This window comes from Thalia democratica, chromosome 9 (genome assembly GCF_965202585.1).
Source record: "Thalia democratica chromosome 9, ktThaDemo2.hap1.1, whole genome shotgun sequence".
In the NCBI taxonomy this organism is placed as follows: Eukaryota; Metazoa; Chordata; class Thaliacea; order Salpida; family Salpidae; genus Thalia; species Thalia democratica.
The window spans coordinates 33,274,448-33,299,335 of record NC_139173.1 but is presented as its reverse complement, the minus strand read 5'-3'; the positions used below and the strand labels follow the sequence as shown (position 1 = coordinate 33,299,335).

At 28.2% G+C, this 24,888-nt stretch overlaps 1 protein-coding gene across 1 annotated transcript; it reads right to left on the bottom strand.

The window, feature by feature from the left end:
• Positions 1 to 2,965: 2,965 nt before the first annotated feature.
• LOC145843888 (uncharacterized) lies at positions 2,966 to 24,301 on the bottom strand. Its single transcript, XM_082951151.1, has 28 exons — positions 24,163 to 24,301; positions 23,646 to 23,758; positions 21,598 to 21,761; positions 19,313 to 19,454; positions 18,763 to 18,812; positions 17,969 to 18,105; positions 15,099 to 15,249; positions 13,861 to 13,923; positions 12,650 to 12,700; positions 12,242 to 12,304; positions 11,958 to 11,975; positions 11,694 to 11,729; positions 11,588 to 11,623; positions 10,070 to 10,240; positions 9,677 to 9,727; positions 8,975 to 9,046; positions 8,567 to 8,620; positions 8,263 to 8,307; positions 7,590 to 7,808; positions 7,214 to 7,285; positions 6,846 to 6,939; positions 6,582 to 6,605; positions 6,127 to 6,296; positions 5,740 to 5,901; positions 5,498 to 5,592; positions 4,821 to 5,134; positions 4,442 to 4,516; positions 2,966 to 4,210 (listed from the first exon to the last, which is right to left on the bottom strand). The coding sequence occupies exons 1-28, from the start codon at positions 24,282 to 24,284 to the stop codon at positions 4,143 to 4,145; spliced, it is 2,832 nt and encodes a 943-aa protein (XP_082807277.1). The 5' UTR covers positions 24,285 to 24,301; the 3' UTR covers positions 2,966 to 4,142.
• Between the last annotated feature and the right edge of the window lie 587 nt (positions 24,302 to 24,888).

Here is a 24,888-nt window from a genome sequence, read left to right as displayed (position 1 = left end):
GTGTGAAACAGTTTAGAGGTCCTCGTGTTAAACTGTTCACAACTATACTTTTACTATTATTTGTTTACTATCATAACTTTGAAATCCCTATTTTATAATTTTTAAAATGTTATTAGTTTTACCAAGTAAAAATTGAAAGTTATAAATATTTTTCTGTTTTTAAGCTATCTACTTCGAACGAATGAACTAATTTTGTGGTTGTTTTGTCAGATCAAGTTTTCGAACTAAATTATGTTAAATTATTTTTAATAAAAAACATTGCTCTATTTTGAAAGATAATTCGTTCCTAATTATGTTCATGTTTCCTTATCAAAAAACTTAGCTATGACAAATAGTTGTGTGTTATTTTATTCAAAAGTTATATATTTAATTTTTTACTGTTAAGTACTTAAAACAAATTTTAAGTACTTTGTTTACATAAGCTTTTATTTAGATTAACAAGAAAGTATTATGACGAAAAAAATGTTTGAAAATCTTACTTTAACAAACTTTGCTTTAATAATTTTCTTATTTTAGTTTGTTTACTATTTTAGACTTATTCATCAACATACCATATTCAAATCCCTTTTTAAAATCCTTCGAATGTCAGTTTTAGCTAATTTAAACTTAAAGTTTATATTCAAATTTACCTAAAAAAACATTTATTAAGATTAAAATCAAAAATTTTTCCTTTGTCACTTAGCATTTGTAAGAACAAACCGAGCATTTAAACTAAAACTACGATGCTTAAACAACACAAAACAGTATATTGCGACACAAAACGAAATAGGTCAAGTGCGACCGCATTTTGCAGGTAGCGTAACAAAACACACAATTCCTGTAAATCGTTATTTTAGCCTTGAAACTGCAAAACTTTAAAAATTACTTTGTTGACCCAGTTTGATTTACATAAAGAACAGGGCGTGACCTCAATAAAGTGGTTAGACCAAGATTGCAAAACAAACTGAAATGTTTATTTTGTGAGCATGATGACGATGTAGTGCAAATACTTAACAAAAAATCTACGTTAATTTACTTGGACACTTTTTTGATAAACTTTTAAACATGAATAAAAGTCTTTGCTTAGAAAAGAGATCAAAATATACTTTTATAAAGTTGTCTGGTAACTAATAAAATTGTTAGACTAGCGTGTATCAAAAGGGTCACAACTTTATGGTCAAGTGCAAATTAGTATTAAAAGAAACGAACTTAAAGTAAAGCTTCCTTGTTCTAGCTAGAAGTTCTAAAACTTTATACTATTTACTTTATTTAGATTTAAAAAATTAAAATACCCTTTAACCGGTGCTACACTTTAAAGATGCTTAATAACTAATAACTTTTTCATACTGTGAAAATGTTACTGTGTAAAATATTAAGTAGTAAACATAACAACAAATATAAGTGTTTAATCTTTATTGGTAAGTTTTATAATACCGGTGAAATATTTAGAACTTTTGCAAAAGTAGTTTTTGGTTAAAATAAAATAAAAGTTATTATAGTTTTAAAATAAGCCTTTAAATTTATTACTTATATTCAAAAACATTTATAATATTAAGTAAGCAAGATTATATTATAAAATAATGGTGTTCTAAAATAGTTTTTTTTAAACCCATTAAGTTTTTTGAACTTGTATAGAATTCTAGGATTAATTAATAATTTACAATAAATAAATTGTTTTCAAAAAAAACTTTTCTAAAGAAAGTGAAGCTAATTTATAGACTTTACATACTGTTAAATCTTATAAAGATTATTTCACTTAAACCACAACTTCATTATAAATTTAGTTTGTTACTTAAAAGTTGTAAGATGATTTCAACCTTCAAATAATAATTTCTGTGCTTACATTTTTATTTATTACCAGATTGCGTTACAAAAGTGCTTGTAAGGTTATAAGCTTACAGGTCCCGTGTTAGGATTTATATGCTCAAGAATTGTATAAAGATTTCTAACCTTGAACTAAAAAACTTCAAACAAGACTTTGTTGACCCAGTTTTTACTTACATAAAAAGTAAGTGTTTATTAATAAAAAAATTGAGCCAAGAAAATACGTTAATGTTAAGTGTTTATTGTGTGAGCATAATAGGGTTTTTCGATTAAAAAAAATCACGTTTTAATGCTTGTCTTCACAGGCTTTCTTATAATATAAAAGCAGAAAACCTTATTAAAAAAAAATTCAAGTAAACTCCGGTTATAACTTTTTTATGATTTGTGTTAATTGTTTTTTTTCATAACAGTTTTGTACAACTACTTCAAAAACTTTCTTAAAGTGTTTAATTAAATAAATGTCTTTACACCATATAGAAAAAAAGGCCAATTAATTATACGCAAAAGTTCAAGTAGTTGATGTGATAGGTATGTTGACAATGTTGTGCAAATATGTCGATAAAAACGTTTATCATTTGTAATTTAACTTAACTACATTTAATATTGTATGTATTATTTTTTTATTTGTAAAATAACAACAGTTACTTTGAATTGTTACAAAAACAAACTTAAACATAAGTTAATCTATATCGAAACTAACATTTTTCGATAGCTTACAATTAACACTTTAAGATTTACATTTTTAATATTATATATAAAACTATTTATACAATTTATTGTCTATTTTTAAACTGTTTCATGGTTATATTGTTATTAACTAGTTTTTCTTCTAATGGTAAGTTACTAGCATAGCTTTAATTACTTGATAATTCCTATTTTACCAACAAGTGTTCTTTTTTCAATAATTTATGTAATTATGAAAAACTAAAAAGTTTAACTAATACTAATAAAAATATTTCTGTAAACTAGTTAAATAATAGTAAAAAGCATTGTTGTTTAAAATATATTTTGAAATTGTCAATCTCAACGTGAGGCGTAATACATCATGTAAACAAAGCTGAAAGCAAGATTAAATAGAAGAAAATGTACAAACTAAAGATGTACAAACTCAAAAACAAGTACAAACTCTAAAAACTTCTAAAATCAAAATGTGTACAAACTCAATATAAGTATCAAATCAACTATAAAAAAAAAAAAAAATTTTTAATTAAGATACATTCCTTAGGCTTTAAAAAAGACAACGTTTAAATTCAAATGTGTATTGTAAATAAAACTTATAAATACAGTCACCTCTCGCAAATCTACGCATTCTTGCTTAGTTACGCATTTTAAAATTCTCGAAAATACAAAAAAGTCTAGGTTTTTATTGGATCTCCTGTTTTTGGCAACAATTACGAAAGAAACATTTCAAGAAAGTTGAAAGTAAATACTTTGACGAATATAGGGGGCGAAGATTTTTAACAAAACTGAGTTTTTTAATTTGTTCTTCCATAAGGAACCTACTTAACTAAATGGCTTTTCTCTCTTGTTTTTTAGGTTTTATAATCCCCCTTTATATATTTAAACCAAACAATGGACAATTTTTAATTCCTCACAATAATTATGGCGTAAAATTTAATTTCAGTTTAATAAAACCCTTTCTTTGTAGCTAATTTGTTCTTTGCCCATTTAAGATTAAACTTGTCTTGTATGGTATTAGAGAAAGATCTTTCTCTAATACTTTTCCAGACAAATTTAATATTAGGTGAGAAAGAAACAAGCTATAAAATATAGTTTGTATTAACATCAACAACTTTTATTTAAAAAACTTTTCAAGTACATGTGTAACTTAAATAAAAACTACTTTTGCAAACAAAAATAAGTAGGAAAGTTCCTAAATTGCAAGTTGAATGAACCATAAGAAAACGGTCCATTTACAACCTCTCGTTTAGTTACGTACTCTCGTTTAGTTACGTACTTTTACTGTGGACACAATGTGCGTAGATTCGCAAGAGGTGACTTTACTTGTAAATGTATATTAACCGATGTGTAGTAAAAAAATAAACAAATAAGATACCAAAGCAAAACTAGTAAAGAAGAATAAAAACTACACTTAAAAGAAAAACAATTCTATTACGAATAATGTGTTAAAGAGGCTTCAATAAATAAGACTAAGAATTCGGCTAAAATTATGCTGAAAAGTTTTAAGGTACTTGGTGATAATAAGGTATTCAGGTGTTTACATCTAAACTTCAGGGTCAGGAGTTTAAACCATTCAAACTTGTACTGAAGTGTTTTTTATGTGTAACCGGTTCTATTCAGGAGTTTTAGGTGACTTCAGGTATGTTTTCAGGATTATTTTAAAACCACCCGGATCCGGTTTCCCACCAACTTTTCTGCTCGCTGTCTTTCGAGAAGTCTTCTTCATCTAAAAATAAATAAAAAGTTTTAGATTTTTTCTTATTAGGAACTGTTTTTTTTCTTAAGAAACCCTTTTAAAACGATTTCAAGTAAAGATTAATCAAGTTTGTTTAGTTAAGTTCAACAAAAAATTCTCTTGTTTGACTAGGACTTTATTCGTTTAAATATGAACTTTAGTGCTAAGATGATATTTTAAGACTATTTTAAATTAAAAGTAAATTTTTTGTTACACTTTTACCTTCGTCGTCATCATCTTCAAATCTGTATTTCCATCCGGATCCGTCAACAGGATCATGGTCTGGTTCTTCAGTTGCTGTAAAAAAATATCACTAGAACATTTAAAAGACAAGTTGAAAAATTTCAAAGTAAAAAATTTGTTAAAAATGCTTACGTTTATCAACTTTAAACTACTTCAGTATTATACAAAACAGTGTATTTTAAACTCAGCAAAAACTTTTTAGATAAAGTATTTCATCATTTAAAGTTCTGTTATTAAGAAAGTTTTTGTGTAGCACTTAACAGTCAAGCATGGTAAATATTAAACTTTGAGTTAAAATTTTGTCGGAACTGTTACGTCACAAAAATCTTTGTCAATATATTTTTGCTTTCATGCTGACCTGGCTGCTTTACGAACTTCCCGTTCCCGTCTCCCCTCCTCAACAAACCGCCCGCCACCACGTCACAAACCCTCCTGGCGAAACCCTCTATGACGTCATAGCCCACCGGCAGCCCTGGTATGTTCAGGTTGCTGCCCCTTTGCGGAGGCAGGTACTGCAGCAAGTCGTGGTCGGAGGTGTTGTTGACGGACACGGTGAAAATGTGGTCGAACGTGGACTGGATGGTGTTGACGAGGGCGGCGGTGTTGAGGTCGGAAGGTTGCCCGTACACCATGGTGATGAGCACCTTGGCGGAATCTTCCCTCAACAAGTACCTGCAACGAAGTTTTTTTAACTATTGAGGAGGGTGTGTGTATCAATTTATGAATAGATCAAGGTTTGTTGTTTAACTTTTTGAACTTTTTCTCATTTGCTACTGTTTTATATACGCAAGTTGTGAGTGGAGTAATGGGTTGACACCGGTTCAAAAGTTTAAGACAATTGACAGCATTCGTTTACAGGAATTTTTAAATTAGTTGGAAAATTTTTAAAAGCATGATGTTTTTATTTATACATTGCATAAACATCTGTATAGTTATTTCCTAGTAAAACAAAGAGTAATTGGTTGAATTTAAACCTGTTTAAGAAAGATAAAAGCAATTAAAAAACACAAAAATAACATTTAAAGTTCTCAACACCTTGAATTAGCAGCAATGAAGTCGATTCCGTCCCAAGTCACTCCTCCCTCGCTGTACTCAATGTGATAAATTTGGTCTCTCAGATAACTGGGTTCCTTGTAACAACAAAAGTATCTTATAACAACATGTCGAATATTCCTTATCACAATACTTTATTGTATATACCATATAACATAATATTTAGCAATATAAGTATGATGTAACAACAAATCTATCAAATACAATCAAGTGTAAGAAAGAACCTTGCACCCTTGTTCGTATTCGCTTGTGCTGGTGCAGAAAGTTCCCTGCACTTCTATGGAGGGTCCGTGCTTGCCAGTTCTGATTACTGACACTGACAGAGGTGCTTTGTGGGTCGTTGGGTTGAAGTCGTTGACGAAACTAACAATCCAGTTTTTCATGTCCTGGGTGAGTAAACGTTTGATTTGATGATCCGGTAAAAAATCAGTGTTGGATATGTAAAAACAAATGTTCAAGAAGTAGGCACGGCAGAAGACAAAAAATAATTTTGAAGAACGTTTTAACTCAACATATAATTAGAAAACTGTCAGTCAGGTACGAACACCCTTACGCACATTACTTAGTTAATTGTACTCGAAACACGTTGAATTATAAATTAAAAGAAAAACCTGGAAAGTGTCAACGCCGGAGGTGCTTCCCCCATCCAGCATGAAAACGAGATCAATCGGTTTGGTTAGTTGGCAGCCAGGGACGAGTTGTGATGGGGCCAAGTTGGTCGGCAGGGGTTCGGTTGGAGCAGGGTGTTTTGTGGTAGGAGATTTCGTTGTAGTCGGGAGTGCTGTTTGAATGTTAAGCAGTTATGATATTAAAAATTTGTTACTAGTTTGATTTTATACACTCAAGGTTATTATTCCAAACAGAACCAAACTTTTTTTTAAATTGCTTGTACTTTGATTTTAAAGCTTATTAGAACGACATCAGAAATATTGCTTGTTATTTTAGATTGAGACAAATGCAAATTAAAAATTCACAAAACTTTTTTTCTAATTTTTTATCTTTAATATTTTAGGACAGCACAACACAAATTCTATAACTAAATATAATATAATAAACTATAACTCACGTTCATAAGGACCAGAACCACATTCTGTAATAAATAATAATTTTAGCTTTTTGTTGTAAAATAAAGGTTGTTGTAAAAATTAACTAGCATATTTAGAACAATTTATAGAGCTAATTTAGGTTATAAAAAGATAAAATTAAGTTTTTCTGCAAGTTTTTTTTCTATATTTAGTTCAGCTTATTAAAATATTAAAAAGTAAGCAGTAAACCAAAAGCAGCATTAAATTGTACTAAGTAGTTTACAAAGTATTCAATGGTTATTAACCTGAAGGCATTAGCTGTCTGACAATTTCAACAACTTGGCTTCTAATTTCTTCAAAATCTACAGAACCGCATGAACCTTTTTCTCCTCTGTATCCCTTTGATTTTTTATTTTATTGTAATTATAAGTTAATAAAATTTCAATCAAATAAAACATCATTTAAAACTGTTTTTTTTTATTCCTTTAAAATTAGTTTATATTGTTATTGTGTTAATTTCCAAGTACAGTTTTATATTTTTAAACCTCATGCATTCAGCTTTATTTTGAAACAAAATGTTTGTAAACAAATTAAAAATTTCTGATAATTTTATGTTACAAATCTAAAAAATAAAAGTTTTAAATAGAAAGTTTTAAGTTTCAATCAAACTTACCCTTGGACCCTGCGCTCCTCTGGATCCCTGGGGTCCGTCCACCCCATTGTTGCCTGGCTCTCCCCGTGGACCCTACGTAGGTGTTTTACATATTTTAAAACTTAAATAGTTCATAAAAAGATTAAATACGTTTATAAGTATGTACTGTATTTATGGTAAAAGTAACGTTTTTAGAACTTTTTATCAAAAAAAAACAGAAATTCAATCAAAATTTTTTATATTATTTACTTACAATCGAAATAGGCTTTTTATACCAAGGTATCAAATCAATATTTGTATAATTTTTTCATTTTAGTAGTAATTTAATTCTTTTATTGTTGCTTTTTTATTTTTAGTTTTATGAACATTTAATAGAAAATAAATACTTTATTCTTACCTGATCTCCAGTTTCCCCTTTAAGTCCTTGGGGTCCCTCAACAACCGAGGGCTCCCCTTTCGCCCCTTTCATTCCCATGGGTCCCTCCCTGCCCCGTTGTCCTGACGACCCCGGTTGTCCGGGCGTTCCCCTCTCACCAGGTTGCCCCTGGTTACCAACCTGACCCTTGCTTCCTTGGATACCGGGGTAACCACGCGGTCCCTGTGGTCCTACTGGGCCCTAGAAATTGGAAGTGTCAAAATAAATATTCGAAGCTTTAATAAATTAATGAAAAAAAAAGTAAAACAGATGTTTATAAAAACTTGAATAAGTTTAAAATACAGCTTTGAATGCTTCACTATGTGTAACTAAAAAAAATGATAAAAATATTTTATGAAAAACTTAGTAAAACAGATTGATAGTATAACGATAAAACTCAATAAATTTTGTAACGCCTAAAAAATATGGTCCCTATGAAGAAATTTCTTAAAAACAAAAATTTTTTCAATACAAAAAAAAGTTTGATTAGAAGTTTATAATCATGTAAAAAAATTCAAATAAAAAATATTTTAGAAGAATATTTAAATCGAAACGGTATGATGCTAATTTTTGCAGAAGTCAAACATTCTATAATAACACGTCAAAAGTTTTTTACTAACAAAAACTTTGTACAGTTTATAAATAATTAACTTACAATTGCACCGTCAGCTCCATCTAAACCGGAAAGACCTTGTTCACCCTACAAACAAAATAAAATAAATAGTTATTTTTCAATATTTTCTTTAAAGTTAAAAATTGTTTGATGCTGTAAAGCTAATTTGCTTTATGCGAGCTCAATAAATCACTCTTTTTAATATTTTTATTTTTTAACGTACATCTATGTTATTTTCACCTAAAAAGTTTTTAAATATATTTTTGAAGTTAATGTTCGAGACAAAATCTTGTTGCAAATTCGATATGTTGCTTTAAAAAAAATTAACTAAAACAAAAAAAAAAACCTTCTTTCCAGCTAAACCCGGAGCACCACACAAACCGTTTCTTCCGTTTTCTCCCTACAAGCGAAAATTATAAGTTATAATGTAAACTATAAGTATAAATTGAATTATAAATAACTTGTAAAAGCTTTCAAGAACTATTTTTTTGTCAAACTTTTTTTGGTCTTATAAACAAAAAGTTTGATATGCTTTAATTTTACTTTAACGCTTTAATTTAATTTTATAAACATTTATAACATTTAATTCAAATACAACATTCAATATTTAATTACTTGTAATAAGTTGTAGTTGTAAAAGCTTTCAAGAATTGTTTGATTTTTTAAACAACAAGTAAAATACACTTTAATTTAATTAAATTTTACAAAAATTAATAATAATTAATACAAACAAAATAGTACAACACTCAGTTACTTTTGCGCCCTGTTCCCCGGCTGGTCCTTTAATTCCTGGACTTCCTGGTTCGCCACGGTCACCTTGGGGTCCCTAACAACATAAACGTTAAAACAAGTGGTAATAGCTGTAGACTTACAACTTTTTTGTAAAATATATGTAAATGTATTTTAAACAATCAAGCTTTTGTTAGTCTTTGTACATTTCTTAAGTTTTGCCCCCTGTAAGATAAATGCAAAAGTATAATTGAATAATTGAATTTACTTTTTCTTGCTCTGCGGAAACTCCAAGTAAATAATGATATAAAATGATACATACAGAATAATAACAAAATAAATGTTAGAACAAGTGGTAATAATTTTAGACTTAGTTGCAAAGCTTGTTGTGAAATATATCTAAATACCTAAGCTTTTGTTAGTATTTAGGTGTTTCTTATTTTTGCCTTCGGTAAGATAAATGTAATAACCTATTCTAAAAATAAATTTACGTTTTTTCCTTCTGCGGAAACTCCGAGTAAATAATAATATAGAATGATACGTACAAATATTTTCTTAAATAGTTCATAATACCAGTTCACACTTGCTTGTTTGTCATTTATAAACTACAAGTTTTACTATACTTTGCCTGTTATTTGAACATACTTTTCTATTTATACGCTTTAAAACTCAATTAGTCAAAATGGTTCTGAAAAACTTGATGCTTTAAGTTAAACAAACAAACTACCTTTTCTCCTTCTGTAGAAACTCCAGGCAAACCTCTGTCACCTTGTTCACCCTAAAAATTATATAATTAACAAAATTTAGTCAGATTATACTTAACTGTTTTTCAAATACAAATAAAGATATAGTTTAAGCTCAAGTATTGTACAAAGCTTCGATGCCAACTTGATAAAACATTTTTTTATATAAAAAATATAATTTAAGTTTAATTAAATGGTAGTGCATTAGAACGTGTTAGTAATATATTATCAATTACCAACGCACTTATACAAACAAAATATTATTATCAATTTAAGCTATATTAGCACGACAAGTTAAAAAAAAGCTTTTATTAAAAAAAATACTTGCTGAAAAAAACTTTTACTGTCGAACAACACTAGTAACCATGGAAACGAACCTTCTCACCGGGCCTTCCGTCCTCCCCGTTCGACCCGGGTATTCCCCGTGAACCCGCTTCACCCTTGTTGCCAGGCAACCCGATTATTCCGGGGTTTCCCCTCAAACCTGGCGGCCCGACTTCGCCCGTTTCGCCTGTTTCGCCCCGCGGGCCAACGTCACCCCGTTTGCCCTGAAAACGTAGAAAGTTTGTGTTTGAGAAACTAGAGTAAAACAAATTACCAAAATAAAAATTGGTTGGATAAAAGTTGTGATAATTTTTATAATCCGACCTTTTTTTAACAAACTGTGTTTAAAGATTAAAAAGCAAATTTGCTTGAATTTACCTGCCACACTTCACAGGTTCAAAAATAAAAATAAAATTGCAAAGTGTTGTGGCAAAACAAAAACGAAAACGCGGGCAGAAGTCTTCAGAGAAAAAGCCTAGAACTTTTGCGCCGTGAGACAAGATCAAGTTGACAAGCGATTGGAGCAACATTTTTGTAGATAAAGTACTATTTGGAACTTGTGTCTATAAATAAAACTCGCCTTTTGTTCGTATTTTGCCACTTTTATACACTTGGATTATCAGACTGACGAGTTTAAGAACGAAACTCACTCAATCGAAAACTTGCGGTCTGAGCGTCCGAGTGTTATTACAAAATAACAAAAGAAATATTTTATTTCAGGATAAAAAGCTCAAGTAGTACTCTATCTGCAAAAAAATTCTCTGTTTGGCTCAACAAGGAAAGAAATAAACTTTAAAGGAATTTAATATAAAAATTCAAGGGCAAAAAACACGACTTATTTTCTTCTATTTTTTAATTAAAATTCGCTGAAAATGGCCTTAGAAAAGTTCAATTAAAGAAGGATTATTCATACTCGAGTGGAGAAAAGTTTTAAAACGTTCTTCGCCAATGTTAAAAAGAATGTGAACTTTTTGGTATTTGTAAATAGCTATCATGACTGTTAAAAAGTTGAATAAAAGTTTTTGTTTTCATATTTCATAGTAAACACTTTTTATGGTACTCGAAATTAATTAAGGTATGCCTCAGCACACATCAGTAAAAAAACATTTGCATCTGTTCATATTCAAGAAAACTTACAAGTCACTTTACACTAACACTTCATACTTTTGCCAAGTTTGAGTTTTAATCGTATTTTGGTACATAAAAAATATAATTACATATTTTTACTCAACACTTAATCCGTTAGTTGACCGAAAACTTTTTGAAAACTGTTTTTATATTAACAATTTTTTATTAAAGCATTTAAATTGTTAGTTAAAAAGTTTAAAATTACAAGGAAGTGCAATTACATAGTACGAACTTGTCTAATTTCACATATAGAGCTGTAAACCGCAAACTTTCATGAAGAGGTTCTAAACAAACAAAAATGTGACGTCACAAAACAATGATAAACGGACAATATTAAAAACGAGACTATGTAGTCAATAAATAAAATAAAAAAACAGGTCGAACATGCGCGTAAGAATTGTAACTATAAAATGTTTAGAGTTTTAAAATACTTTAAACAATACCTTTTTCCCCGGCTCGCCTTTTTCTCCATTCACACCCTGTGGGTAAATCAAATTCATTATGACGTCATAAATCAAATATTTATCATTGTTACGTAACAATACTTACCGGTGCGCCAATTTTCCCCTCAATGCCTTGAATTCCCTGAAAAGTTCAAGTAATTTGTCAAGTAATGTTTTAATTTTCCAGTGTTGCTTTTTAAAACTTTTTTTAACTCTTGAAAGAAGCTATTTCATTTTAATAATTTCTAAAAAAAAGCTGAAAAATTACCTCAATAGCTGTTCTACTTGTAGTTTAAGTTTTAAATGATAAAGAAGATTAAATATTATCTTATACTTATAATAAAAATTTTAGCAAAGTTTTTAAACAAACCTGTATCCCTGCTTCCCCCTGTAAAATAAATTTTATATTTTCATTTTGCTGATAAGCAACCGATTTAACAGACGGTTTTGCGAAGAATATTATTTTCATTTAACTTTTTAAGAACAAACATGTTTATCACAAAGTTCAAAGTTGGCTAATACTTAGTTTCAAAATAATCGGTGAAGTACAGTTGTACTTTTTATTAAAACTTGTTGTCAACCTTTAATTATTTTTCCATTTTAGTTTGCAAGATAGATTTGCTTAAAGCAACATTGATCTTTAAACAAACAAACTTTTTCTCCGGGTTTTCCGTCGTTTCCTGGCAACCCATCCGTTCCGGGTAATCCTCGTTCACCCTTTGCATTTAAATAACATTTCTTTAATTACAAACACCACACCATACTGTCTATTAGTAAGATACAAGTATCAACTAATTTTAAGTCTCGTAAACAGTTTCGTTACAAGTATACTTTTGCTTTTAAATCAGAGTAGTTTAAGGTAAGTTTTTAACCAAAGTGGTTCTGGAACTTATAGTTAGTCAAGAATAATGAAATGTACAAGAAGATCTAAGCGGAAAAGTCTGTATCTAAAGCTGATAAATTTAAAAAAAAAGCTTTAATCAGGCAACCCCAACCGTTGCTGCTATGAATTTATTTTGAGCTACCTGTATTGATATATATATATTAATTAATAATACTTACCTGTATTGAGTCCCCTTTATCGCCTTTTTCACCTTTGGGTCCTTTGGGAAGCTGTTTAAAATAATAAACATGAATACTATATATTTTGTTTTGTTTTTTGTTATGTTTTGCTTTATAGTATCTTCCACGTTTTAATTAACTTTTAGTTTTCAGATTTAAATTGTAACTGAAGATCGCTTAAAGGGTGAAACTTAGTTTTGCAAATAAAATATTCAATAATTAACCTTGTATAAATGTTTTATACATGCTAACAAATGTTACATTAACTTTTTAAAAATGTATTTTTTAATTCATCAAGCAATCATTTTTTATATTAGAGAAAATCTCAGTTGTTAACTAAAAACAAACAAGACGAGAAGCATTTAATTTTTTATAGGTAATAAATGTATAAGTTATCTTTTAATCCATTAAACATCAATAAAGCTATAAACGGTTAAGTACACATTATAAAAAGTTTTCTAAGATACAGTAGGATCATTAAAAGTTTTGTACGGCTAACTAGTGATAAAACTTAAGAGCTTTCTAATGGAAAACTGTTATAACAAAACACATAATAAAACTTCATGTTTTTTTTGTTTAAAGATTGAGTATTGTAAAGCTCCTTTGTCTAAATTTTTATTGAAGGGAAGACAGCAGACAGCTGTAAACGTCTGGAAAATGTAAAAAATAAAAAGTTTTTTATGGCCCCATAAAATATATGCGTGTACTTATAAATGCTCGTAAAAGTTTTAAACTCGTAGACGTTTAATAAACAAACAATTAAAATATTTTAAGTAGCACAAAATAAATTAAGATTATAAAAAAAACTTTCCTTAACATTTAGAAAATTTTTAACAAATATTACTTTAAGTTAGAATTTTAAATTGTTGCTACCTAAGGCACTATAAATACATTTAAAAAATTTAAGTTTTATTTAAATGTTGTATTTGATAGCTCTATTAATAGTTAAATGTTGAAGTCAAGAATAATAAAATATAAAAAAAAAGGTAGTTTATACGCATCTAAAATATTCATCACAATCTCATCGACTAATCAACAATTAATATGTTAATTACGCTCAGGCAAGTTTATTATTATCTAAAAATGCAAAATAAAGTATTAAATATTTCTTACAAACTTAACTTTACATTTTATTTATTACTAAATTTCAACCAAAACATATAACAGTTTGATTGAAAGATAATATTTTAAAAATATTTTCAATTTCTAACCTCACAGGTGCAGTTACATTGATTGCATTCAGATTCCAACGAAGCTACATTGTCGTTTAAGTTCTGTGAAAAATAGCTATAAATTTTATGCTTGAACTATATGTGCAGTTTTTTAACTTTGTGAGAAATTCTCAATTTTCATGTCAAAAAATAAAGTGCTAGTTCGTTATCACACATTTATAAACTTTTATTAGTCCATTGTCAACGCTTTCTTTTAGTTTTTTTAATACTTTTGTTATAAGACGCCATGTTTAGAAAAACAAGTTTAAAAACCATTTTCTTTATTGTGTAAAGTATGACACCTATCTAAAAATACAACTTTTAGTCTTTTAAATAAGCAGCTTAAATTTAAAATTGGTAAATTTGTTTTTATAATCGTAACGAAAATCTCTGCTTCAAAAGTAAAGTCGAAAGAAGTGTTTTGTTTACTTTTGGTAAAACTGTTGTGAATATAAAACCAAAAACAAACACTTCAAGCCGATTTTTCTCGGGCGAAGCTGAACGTCTTTGATCTTTAAGTTGCAATTTTAAAAATAATGTTTGCTTAAAACACTTCACTGATTAAAATTAAGGCAAGGTCTGAGCAAAACGAACCGTGGATAAAAACAAAATAAAATTTCGTTCGTTACCTTATGAAAATTGTATACAAATACAGTTTAAATTTTTTTCTAAAAATATAAAACAATTTGTAAAACTTCTTACTTTTCAAGTATAATACATAAATACGTATAAATAAAATGTTTATAGAGTTTTAGTAAATTTTTAAAATTTTGCGTTATTGGTAGCTTTGTTTATGGTAAACGCTTTTAAGTGTACAATTGAATGCTCAAAAAAGACCACTAAATACTTTTTTATATTATTTTAATATACGGATTTTATATTACGATAAACAAATCATAAATAACAAAACATGTTTTTGATACATTTTGTTTTAGGTTTTCTTATCTACCAATTTTATCATACTTGAGCATAAAACTGAAACTTGTTAAATTTTACTTCAACTAAGTAGTACTCAATTTGATTGCAGTTTTATAATTTTAATTTTAATAAATCTAATAAATTTTTCAAACCCTAAGCCTGTCAACGACTCAATAAAATAAACGTTACAACTAAATGGTTAAAATGCACTGTTCAAACTTTTTATAAAGAGTTTTATATGTTAGTTTTGTGTCGTTCTTCACAGCACTAAACTAATCACACAAGCATGTTTTTTTTTCAACCCCATAAAAACTTCAAACCTTGAGCCGGTTGACGACTTCCTCTGCGGACTCGTGGTCCCTCATGTGGTAGTAGCTCCTGAAGGCGTCCCGGGCATCCCCTGTATTCACCCTGGCGAGCCTATTTAGCACGTTGACGTTCGGACACAACACGTCTTCCCTGCCGTTCACGCTGTTTGGGGTGAATAATTGACGTGTTTACATTTAATTTGGTATTTTGAAATAAATGTTTTGTAGAAAAAAATTACATTAGGTACATAAGTAATTAAAGAGTTAGCTGATGTTTTGTTTCTAACGTTTATGCTTCTTTTAATTTTTTTTTTGCATTTTTTATACTGCTGGGAATAAATAAGTGTATATTTAACTGAGTAAATACCTAGTTTAAATGATAGTTTTTTAGTTGATAGTTTAATTTGATATTTTGTACCGTTTTTATCATTTAGTTTTGAAAGATATAAATATGTTTAACGAGTTAAATACAATAAATAAAAAGATGTCTAATTCGAAAATAGCTAATTACAAAGATAATTGTTTATATGCTAGTGTTAAAACCTATACATTGATGTTTTTGTTTATTGTTGATGGAGTTGAAAGTTAAATACATTTTTAATTATAAAAAATTTGTTTTTACATTGCTTATGATAAGTTGCTTTCATTAACATACTTATTTTTTAGCTTTGTTATATTATCCATTCATTTTGCAAAACAAATACAACTTAATTAACTAAATTTTTTACTTTACAAATATTATTTTAATTTGTACCAGCTTAAGTTTGACGGCAATGTATGTTTTTTTCGTTAATTGTTATTTTAATGGTTTATCAAAAAATTAACTCTCACAGATTGCGTAATCATTTATTTTACAACAACTTTTTCGGGCACAAGTAAAAAATAAATGCTTTGAATGTATTGCAAAATTTATGTTTTGAGATATTATTTGTACTTTTTAATTTGTAAAATAACTTGAAAATTTACGTGAACTTATGACATAAAACTAAATATGACGGCTATATGTTTTAGGGTATAAAACTATCATCTTTTGTTAACAAATTCTTGTGCTACTATACTTTAAGCACTATTTAGTCTAAGATGATTAATTGTTTTTGTATATAAAAAGTATAAGCTATCTAGAAAGTTAAAAAACCAATTGAAAAATTATTAAATAACTGTCCTCAAACTATTTTAACTTAACTACTTAACTTAACGAGGTAATAACTTATTTTGAGTTTAATAGTTTATGACTGTAAAAGGGCGTTTTAGTGTATTTAAGCATGGCGCTTGGTATTTTTATGGACTGTCTAGTACTAACAATACTATAAAGAAATATTAATGATGTTAAAATAAATATATACTCGCCAGAGAAGTTTTTAACTGTTTGACAACAATTGTTTACATAATTCCGCCAACTTACGATGTATGTAACTTGTTGAACGAAACAAAAGCGCTCAGAAGCTTGCTCCAAGGACCTGGTGCGCGAAAAAACGTTTTAGTGATAAAGTTATTTAATTATATTTTTAATTTGACTTTGCAACCTTAGCTTAAATAAAATTAGCAGCCTGAAACCAGTCAAAGACGTTTGGCTATTTAAGAGTTGAAATTTGATTGACGTTGCTTGTAAAAAAATAAAAAGGTTCCATTGAGATCAGTTCACAATTCATGATATGTTTTTTATCCATGAAAATTTTCAATGAAAATATATTCAGATGTTTCGAACTTTAAAAAGAAAAAGCAGCTTGAAACCAGTAACGAGTTTTTTCATGTTTAATTTGCTTGCAAACATAATTCGATTACAACTGAGTTTGAACACACAGTTTTTGTACACAAGACGGTTTTGTTTATCTTCAGCAAACTCACAAGGCAAACACTCTCAGATAAGACGTAAACTTGTAAAACCACCAAGGACGTAGTTGACTATTAGTTTGTTTGAAAGGGCGGTTTATGTTGACTTTCTGTTTGGAATAATGCTCGCATGAGTTTACAATTTTTTTTAAACGGTTTTAGTTTCCTATTAGAAGGTTTTGCTGCTAACGGACGTTGAAATTGAGTTTTTATTTTTTTTTATATCAATGATGGCTCATTCAAAACGTGATTAAAATAACTTTAAAGTTTAGTTTCATATCATTTTCAAAAACTGTGATTAAGTGATTGAATGTTTCAAATTCTCAATAAATTAGAGCAGTAGCTAAATAAATAGAAAAAACGTTATTTATTTTGTCTTTACTAAGCTAATTTTTTACTACATTTATCCACTTTATAGTTGGTAAAGCTCAAACAGTTTAATAATTATATGTTTTTTTAATTAGCTAAACAAAAATTTAAGTTTTTAATATATTTTAAACTGCCCAAGTGACAATCGTACTAATAGCAAGTTACCAACTAAGCCGAATATTTTGTTTCGATTAAAACACTATCTCACCTGTACAGTTGTCTCACTAAAAAAAGTGTGAACAGTTTCTTTAATGCGCATGCAAACGTGCCTGTTACTTGTTCGAGACACAGGATTTCCAAAACTTTTTTATAAGCCCCTTTAAAGAAACTAAAAAAGCTATGGCCCCCTCCAACAAAATTACGCATAAAACTCCCATTAAAACTCCTAAGACCTTTTTTTGCTGGTCATCATCAACTCCAGAATATCTAGTATACGTTTCAAATTATGACCTCATGGCCCCCTGTGGCCCATGTCCCCCTAAATTTCTCTCATGGCCTACTTTGGGAAACCCCTGTTCTAGACACTATTTGTAATTAATTAACTAATTTTATAATTTAAAAAATTATCACAATTTATTAATTCTTCACAAAATATAGTGTGCTCAACTGTTTTTTAATAACAAATAATTCAAGTTTTTTAATTATTTTTTAAATAAAACAAATAACAAATAATTCAAAGGTACTTGTTGCAGGTTCTGGACACGGAAACAGGTATCACAGTGACGTCACCGTCAATCAGCCCTTCGATGGAATCGCTCAGATGTTGCTCTGTGACGTCAGGGTGGCTGTTGCCGTTGGTTACCGCGATTATCACTTTTTTCTGAATAAAAAAATCAGAATCTTTATATTTTCGCTTTGTAATAATAAGTAAAAGTTTTAGGTGGAAATTGTTTTTTTTCAACTTATTTAAAATGAGGGGTGACTACGTCTTGTTTTTAACTTTGGCTTTTTTTTTTTTCACTTTAAATCTTTTACATGTTAAATATTTCTTTGGTTTTTATAAGTTTATTCGTAAAATTACTGTGATTATCATTTTGTTCTAAGTAAAAATTTAGAAAATTAAGTTTGAAAGTATAATTACGAATAGTGCGAACTTTCACCTTGAGTAAAAATAATCATGTTGTTTTTAATTTATCTATTTTACTTGCTATACTTTTTAATTTTTTTAGAAGTATTTTGTATAGTAACATTAAAGAATTTCTAGTTAAAGTTTGCTTTAAAAATGCTTTCAAAGTCTATCAATAAAAAATTTAACCAAATTAAAACGGTTTTTTATTTATAGATTATTTAACTATTTGCCTTAATGTCCCTTCAAATTCTGTGTTGTTAAAAAAAAAGTTAAATCAAATATCAGTTTGAATAGTTTTAGCACCAAAAAAGCCTAAAGTCTATAAATTAATCTTATTTAACTAATTATTGTTTTTTCTTTGATGAAACTAGTATAGTTTTCTTGTTAGATAAATAATAAACTACTGACCCTTTCAGCTGATGATTGTTCATTGAAAGTTTCCAAGGATTTGTCCAAAGCTGCAAAATTTTAATAAATGTAAAATCAACATCGAACAAAATGTAAAAGCAAGCTTTTTACTGTTGTTAAAAGATTACTGAATTATTTTTTAATCATTTAGAATTTTTTATAAAACTGTCACTATGACAAGCTATAATACACATTGCTAATCATCTACTGCTTCCTTTAAAGTATACAAAGAAAAAATTAAAAAATTAAATCGAGCTAATAGTAAACAATACTTTAGTTTTATTTAGTGTAAAACGTAGAAATTCATTTTAAATTTTTAAACAACTTTTAAATAATATATTCATGTTCTATGTGGTTGTGTACGACTCGAAAAACGAAAGGTTCCTTTGTACGCTAGGTCCATAGACCAAACTTTTAAAGCGCTTTTTTTATCGTTCAATAAACAATATAATAATTTTGACGCAAAGGGAAAATGTGTTTTGTTGCGAGTCAAACTTTCAACACGTGACAAAACAACTTTTGTTTTTGAAAATCTACTGAAGAACTCCACCTTTGTTGAGGAAGGAGCTCTGTCCGATTATTTTCAGGTCGTGCAGCTTCCTGTTTATTTTTCCCGCCAGTTTCCTGCTCCCGTACTGGCCGTAAGACTCGAACGACTCGAAATCCACCGGCAGCTTGATGTCGTCGCTGAACTGAAAAAAAAAATCAAAAACTTTGAAACACAACACACGAATGTTTTCAACAGAGCTTTTTGTATTAATTATATCGGTTTTTTTTGTTAGTAGTTAAGTTCAGAGTTATTAAATAAACAAGACAAATCAAACAAGGTAAAAAGTGAAGAAAATAAATTTGTTGAGAAAAATTATTTGTTAAGTTAGAACCTTGTCGTTGCTGAACAGTTTGAAAAAAAAAATTAAACTTTTTTTTATATTTCTACCTTAATACGAATTTTAACTACAGTTATTTGCAATAAATCAAGAAAGTTGCTTAATTTTAGTAGTAAGTATTACTAATACTAATAATAATTAGGTAAGGAATTATGTAACCAATCAATTTATTTATATTCTAATAACAAATGGCGTAAACAAAAGCAAAACTAATAGTTTAACTAAGTTAAAGCTTTGATTGCAGTTGAAATTTTCTATTTCAAATTTACACAATCCTCACACCAACTTATCGAGAATAAGTATTATATGAACTTTGTTAACGTCCAGCAAACAACAGTGGGTACAGTCAACATTTGAAAAAGTGAATCTGTCAAGTGTTTCAGAAGGTAATTTTTATTAAGGTTAATTTTTTACAGCAGTTACAAACACGGAGTTGTCATTAACACCCTAGAAAATTTGCCAGCGTGTAAAACTGTTAAAGTCCAAATATTACCTTCAAAGGTTCGCTTCCTACAACTTAAATTACACTCAAGTAAAATCCTAATTTTTATTTTTGAATAACAATTTAATCAAGCGCATAGTCAAGTAGGTTTTCACAGTAAAATTAATTCTTGTTTTAAACTTTTGATCGATAAAATTCGCCTTCAAAATTTTTTACACATAAGCACTTTTGAAGAAATTTGAAAATGCGCGGCCTTTCACCAACAAAAATGTTGCAACGTTTGTCGAAACTTGAGTTCAAAAGCTTTAAGAAGTCATAAATTTATTTTTACTGGTCGCACGACAATAAAAATATTGGAAGTTGTTGCTGAGAGTCTCTGCCTTCAGACAGTACCTTCAAAACGGCTGAAATCGATCGAATGTCGAAGATATACGTTTAAACGTGAAGGCAACTCAACAATATGTTAAATATTTTATAAAGCTGCCTAAGCTGGGTACGTTTTAAAGTTTGAAAACTTCAGCAAAAGCACGTTTTGTTTCTGGATACTTGAGTTTTGCCAAGTTCAAAACTTTCTCAATTTGAAAGCCGAAGAAGCTTTGCTTTTGTTCGAAACACAAAAGAATGTTCAAATTCATTAAGCTTTTAAATATAATTGCTTTTTGTTTGGAAGCACAAAAGCTAACTCGTGCTCAGGAGACTTCTAAGCAGTGATCTAGTATTGTGTTTGGGTTTTTTGTTTATTTAAAACAGGCTTAAAATCGTTTTGAAAACACAAAACTAGCTTAACTACTTTTCATAGAATTCCAATGAATGTGGATAAAATTTTTGTATGTCTAGTTAAGAAAACATTGCAATAAACACTGAAATATTGTTTCAAAACTGAATAACTGAACAATAATTCAAAATTGAAGTTTTGAAAACTGTATGTATTGAAAAGTTTTTCAATATTTTCAGTATTTATGTTGTTTTAGGAAAAATAAACTTTATAAAACTACAATCATTGTGTTATATTAAATTAAGATTCACCATGGAATAAAAAAAGCGTGAACAATTTGCATTTAATAATTTATGACGTTGAATTTAAGTATTTAGTCTATAATTAATATGTTTTCTATAAAAAAACAAATATATTTTATGTTTTCTAGCAATTTTTCTTCTGTTATAATACGAGACAAATGAACAACAAAAAATTCTTTTTTTCATACCATACTTTACAATAAATTTATAAAATGCAGACATTTTTCATGACTAAATGACTTTTTTTGTGTATGACAAAATAAAAGCAACATTGAGATGACCTCAAAAATTGTTGATGATATTATCGTCGCAAAACAAGAAAAAATTGCCTTTAAATAAAAAAAAATAACAGAAAAAGTGCTATACATTTAGTTGTCTAAAATAGGTAGTAAAATAAAAAAACTATCAAAAAATAATAAACACCTGTAAAATTTGTTTAGCCAGTGTAAAGTTATACAAAAAGCTGATTAACACGAAAAAAAATATTACCTGCAAAATAGCAATTCTGATGTCCTCAGCTCCGATCTTCAGTTCCCGCGAAATTCTCTTCACCACCTTGCTGACGTAAGCGATTATCTTGCCGTGAGCGTCTGCGAAGCACGCGCCGCTGTCAATCGCCATGACGACGTCCGCTGCAACTGGTTGCCGCAGTTCTGCAAAAAAAAATTGAATGAAAAATTTTGTCTGCAAAAAAATTAAATGAAAAATTTTGTCTGTAAAAAAATTGAACGAAAGTTCGGTAATATTCAAATCAAGGTTAAAGTGTGTGGTATATTTTTTAATCTGTCAAAGTTTAAAAAAAGATGTGCAAATTAAATATTTTAATTACAACCAGGTTTTGGTGACAAAAAATTGCGACCTCTTGGAGTAAAATTAAATAGTAAGCTGTTGAAGTTTAGAAAACATTGCAACACCAGTTCAAAACGGAATTGTTCAAAGCTGAGGTTTCTGTTTATATTCAAATTAGGATGTGTGCGGTAGTTTTCGTGAGTAGTGAGAAAAGTGTTTGTAATAAGCGCTAATGTACTTGCGTTGTAGAATGTCAAAGTTGCAGTATATTAATTTTAAACAAGATGTTAAAGTCTGAACAGTTTAATTTTAAAAATAGATTTTTACTCGGTTAAAGTTCACAATAAAAAAGAGCAAAGTAGATTTTTGAATCTATCAAAATTCTTTTTGGCAAGCTCAAAGTTTAAAGAATTTTTATTAAACTTAAAACGAGAAACTTTATGAATTAAATTAAAACCGTAAAATCTTTAAAAAAAATTTTCAACATAATTTTAAGTCAATATTAGTTTAGTTTTGTTTTTAATTTGAAGTTTTTTATTTTTATTTTTTAAGAACAAGAATACAAAGGGTTTCTTTTGAAACTAATAATTGACATCCGTTTTGAATTTTATCATCCTTTCAAAATTTGTAAACGACAACTATTTTTAATTTTAGTACTCTTATAGATTATTAAAACTTAAAAAAAATACTAAATTTGCCTTATTTTAACAATCTAGACCCAAGTTAAATTAAATTAAAATAAAATACTTGCTTATTATATTATTATTAAACCAAATAAACCGAAAATTAAAACAACTAAATTTATTAAACTAAAACTAATTAAGTTAAAATCAATTTATTTAATAGTTAATAAATTGTCCTAACAAGTATCTTAATCAAATGTATTTAAACATTAAAAATAAAAAATACTTTTCTACTAAGCTGCGCTGAGACAAAGTATGATAAATAAAACAGCTACAGTTACGTTTTTGAATATGTTTTGTTTCCAATATTCTTTTTAATTTTGCTACGTAACGTATTTCAATTAGCTAAGCTCAGAAGACTTATCGCAACAAAGTATATCAAATATAAGCATAACAACTTTCCAATAACACGTTTAAAAAAATAAATATATATATATATACATTACTACTAACTTTAATAATACAAAAAACCAATTGCTGTTTGTTCTGTTTATTATATTTTCTACGCATTTTGCGTTTCATCAAAACAACAATATAGACAACAGCAAGTTTTTATAAGGAATCACAAAAGTACACATTGTGACGTTTCAAAAAATTTTGAAAAATTTTACCTAACTACTATTCCAACTAAATAAGTTCGGAAGGCTTATCACAACAAAATATGTCAAATATAAACATAACAACTTTCTAATGACACGTTTAGTGAAAATAAATAAGTTTATATGTATATATATATATATATATATATATAAAAGTTTATTTCAAGATGTAAAACTCAAAGGACTCGAGTTTCGTGCCTATGCACTCATCAGTTTCAAAACAAGTTTAAAATAAATTTATTTTAAATAATTTAAAATAAATTTATTTATTTTAAACTTGTTTTGAAGCTGATGAGTGCATAGGCACGAAACTCGAGTCCTTTGAGTTTTACATCTTGAAATAAACTTTTTTGTTAATAAAGCCCTTAAGGTGGGCTCAGTGTGAAAGATTTAATTTATCAAGTTAAATAACTTAATTCTATATATATATATATATATTATATATAGAATTACTGTTCCAACTAACCAAGTTCAGAAGGCTTATCGCAGCATGTGCAAGTACACTGTCCCTTGACCACCTCCGTGCTTAGAAGTTCCGAGGCCCTGAGCTCCGCACTGTAAACGTTTCGGGAATACGCACTGTGAAAATTATGATAGAGCACACTTGAAAACTAAAAAAAAAAACTTTTAAATTTCAAACAAGTTGTATAAAAAACACGCTTAGACTTGTTGCTATCTTTATACACGATGCTGTGAGATAAAAGTTTGACGGAACATGTAAATACAAAAGTTAGTACTATTAGTAGTATTTACATAATAATTTTCCAAACTTACACCCTGCATACTAAGTAACTTTAATAAAATATGAATATATTTTGAGTTTGTGTGTTTCTTATGTTACTGATTGTTTGCGGCCTCAAGATGTTTTTATTTAAAAAATAAATAAAAGATAAATATATAAAATGATCTTGAAACTGTTTATATAAATATTTTGAAACAATTAAATTATGGTGAACAATTTTTTTATACATTCAAGAACTTACCTTTTACCTTTTTGACCTTTTGGCCCTAATGGTTCTAATTTTGTCGAATAGTAACCGACATCAGCTGACGAACTAGACAAGTTGGCTGCTATCAGAAATAAAATAAACAATTTTGCATGCATATTTGAGTGTTAAAACGTTATAGCATCTGAAAAAATGTTTAAATAAATCATCAGCATTAAAATAAACAATTTTGGATGCATATTTAATCGTTATAATCTTATAATATCTGCAAGTTAATAATTAACTTGATTATCATTAAAGCACAAAAAAAAAAGAATAACAACAACAAAAGTGTTTCACAAAAGTTTATGAAAAAATTTATTTAAATGTACATCAACTACTAACTATATGTAAATCGTTACTAAAAAGAATAACACTGAAACTTGCAAGACTGGATTTTTACGTAAACTCAATTTTTTAGGTTTATAACTTGTAAAAATTAAAACTTTAATCTATAACCTTCTTCTATTAATAATAAGGTTGAAGCGCTGGAGGTTCTATGAAAGACTACCTATATGTTTTATGAAACTAAAAATAGATTTTAAAAACCTTATTTTCGTTTAATTTGTATACTTAATAAACATATACTTAGTTAATACAACAAAAATACAGATTTTTTTCATTATCACATATACTTATGCAAACTGTTTATTTTATTAACAATTTTCTAAACCCTGTTAGAAATGGTCTTATTTTACCATGTAATAAGGCCAATGAACTTTT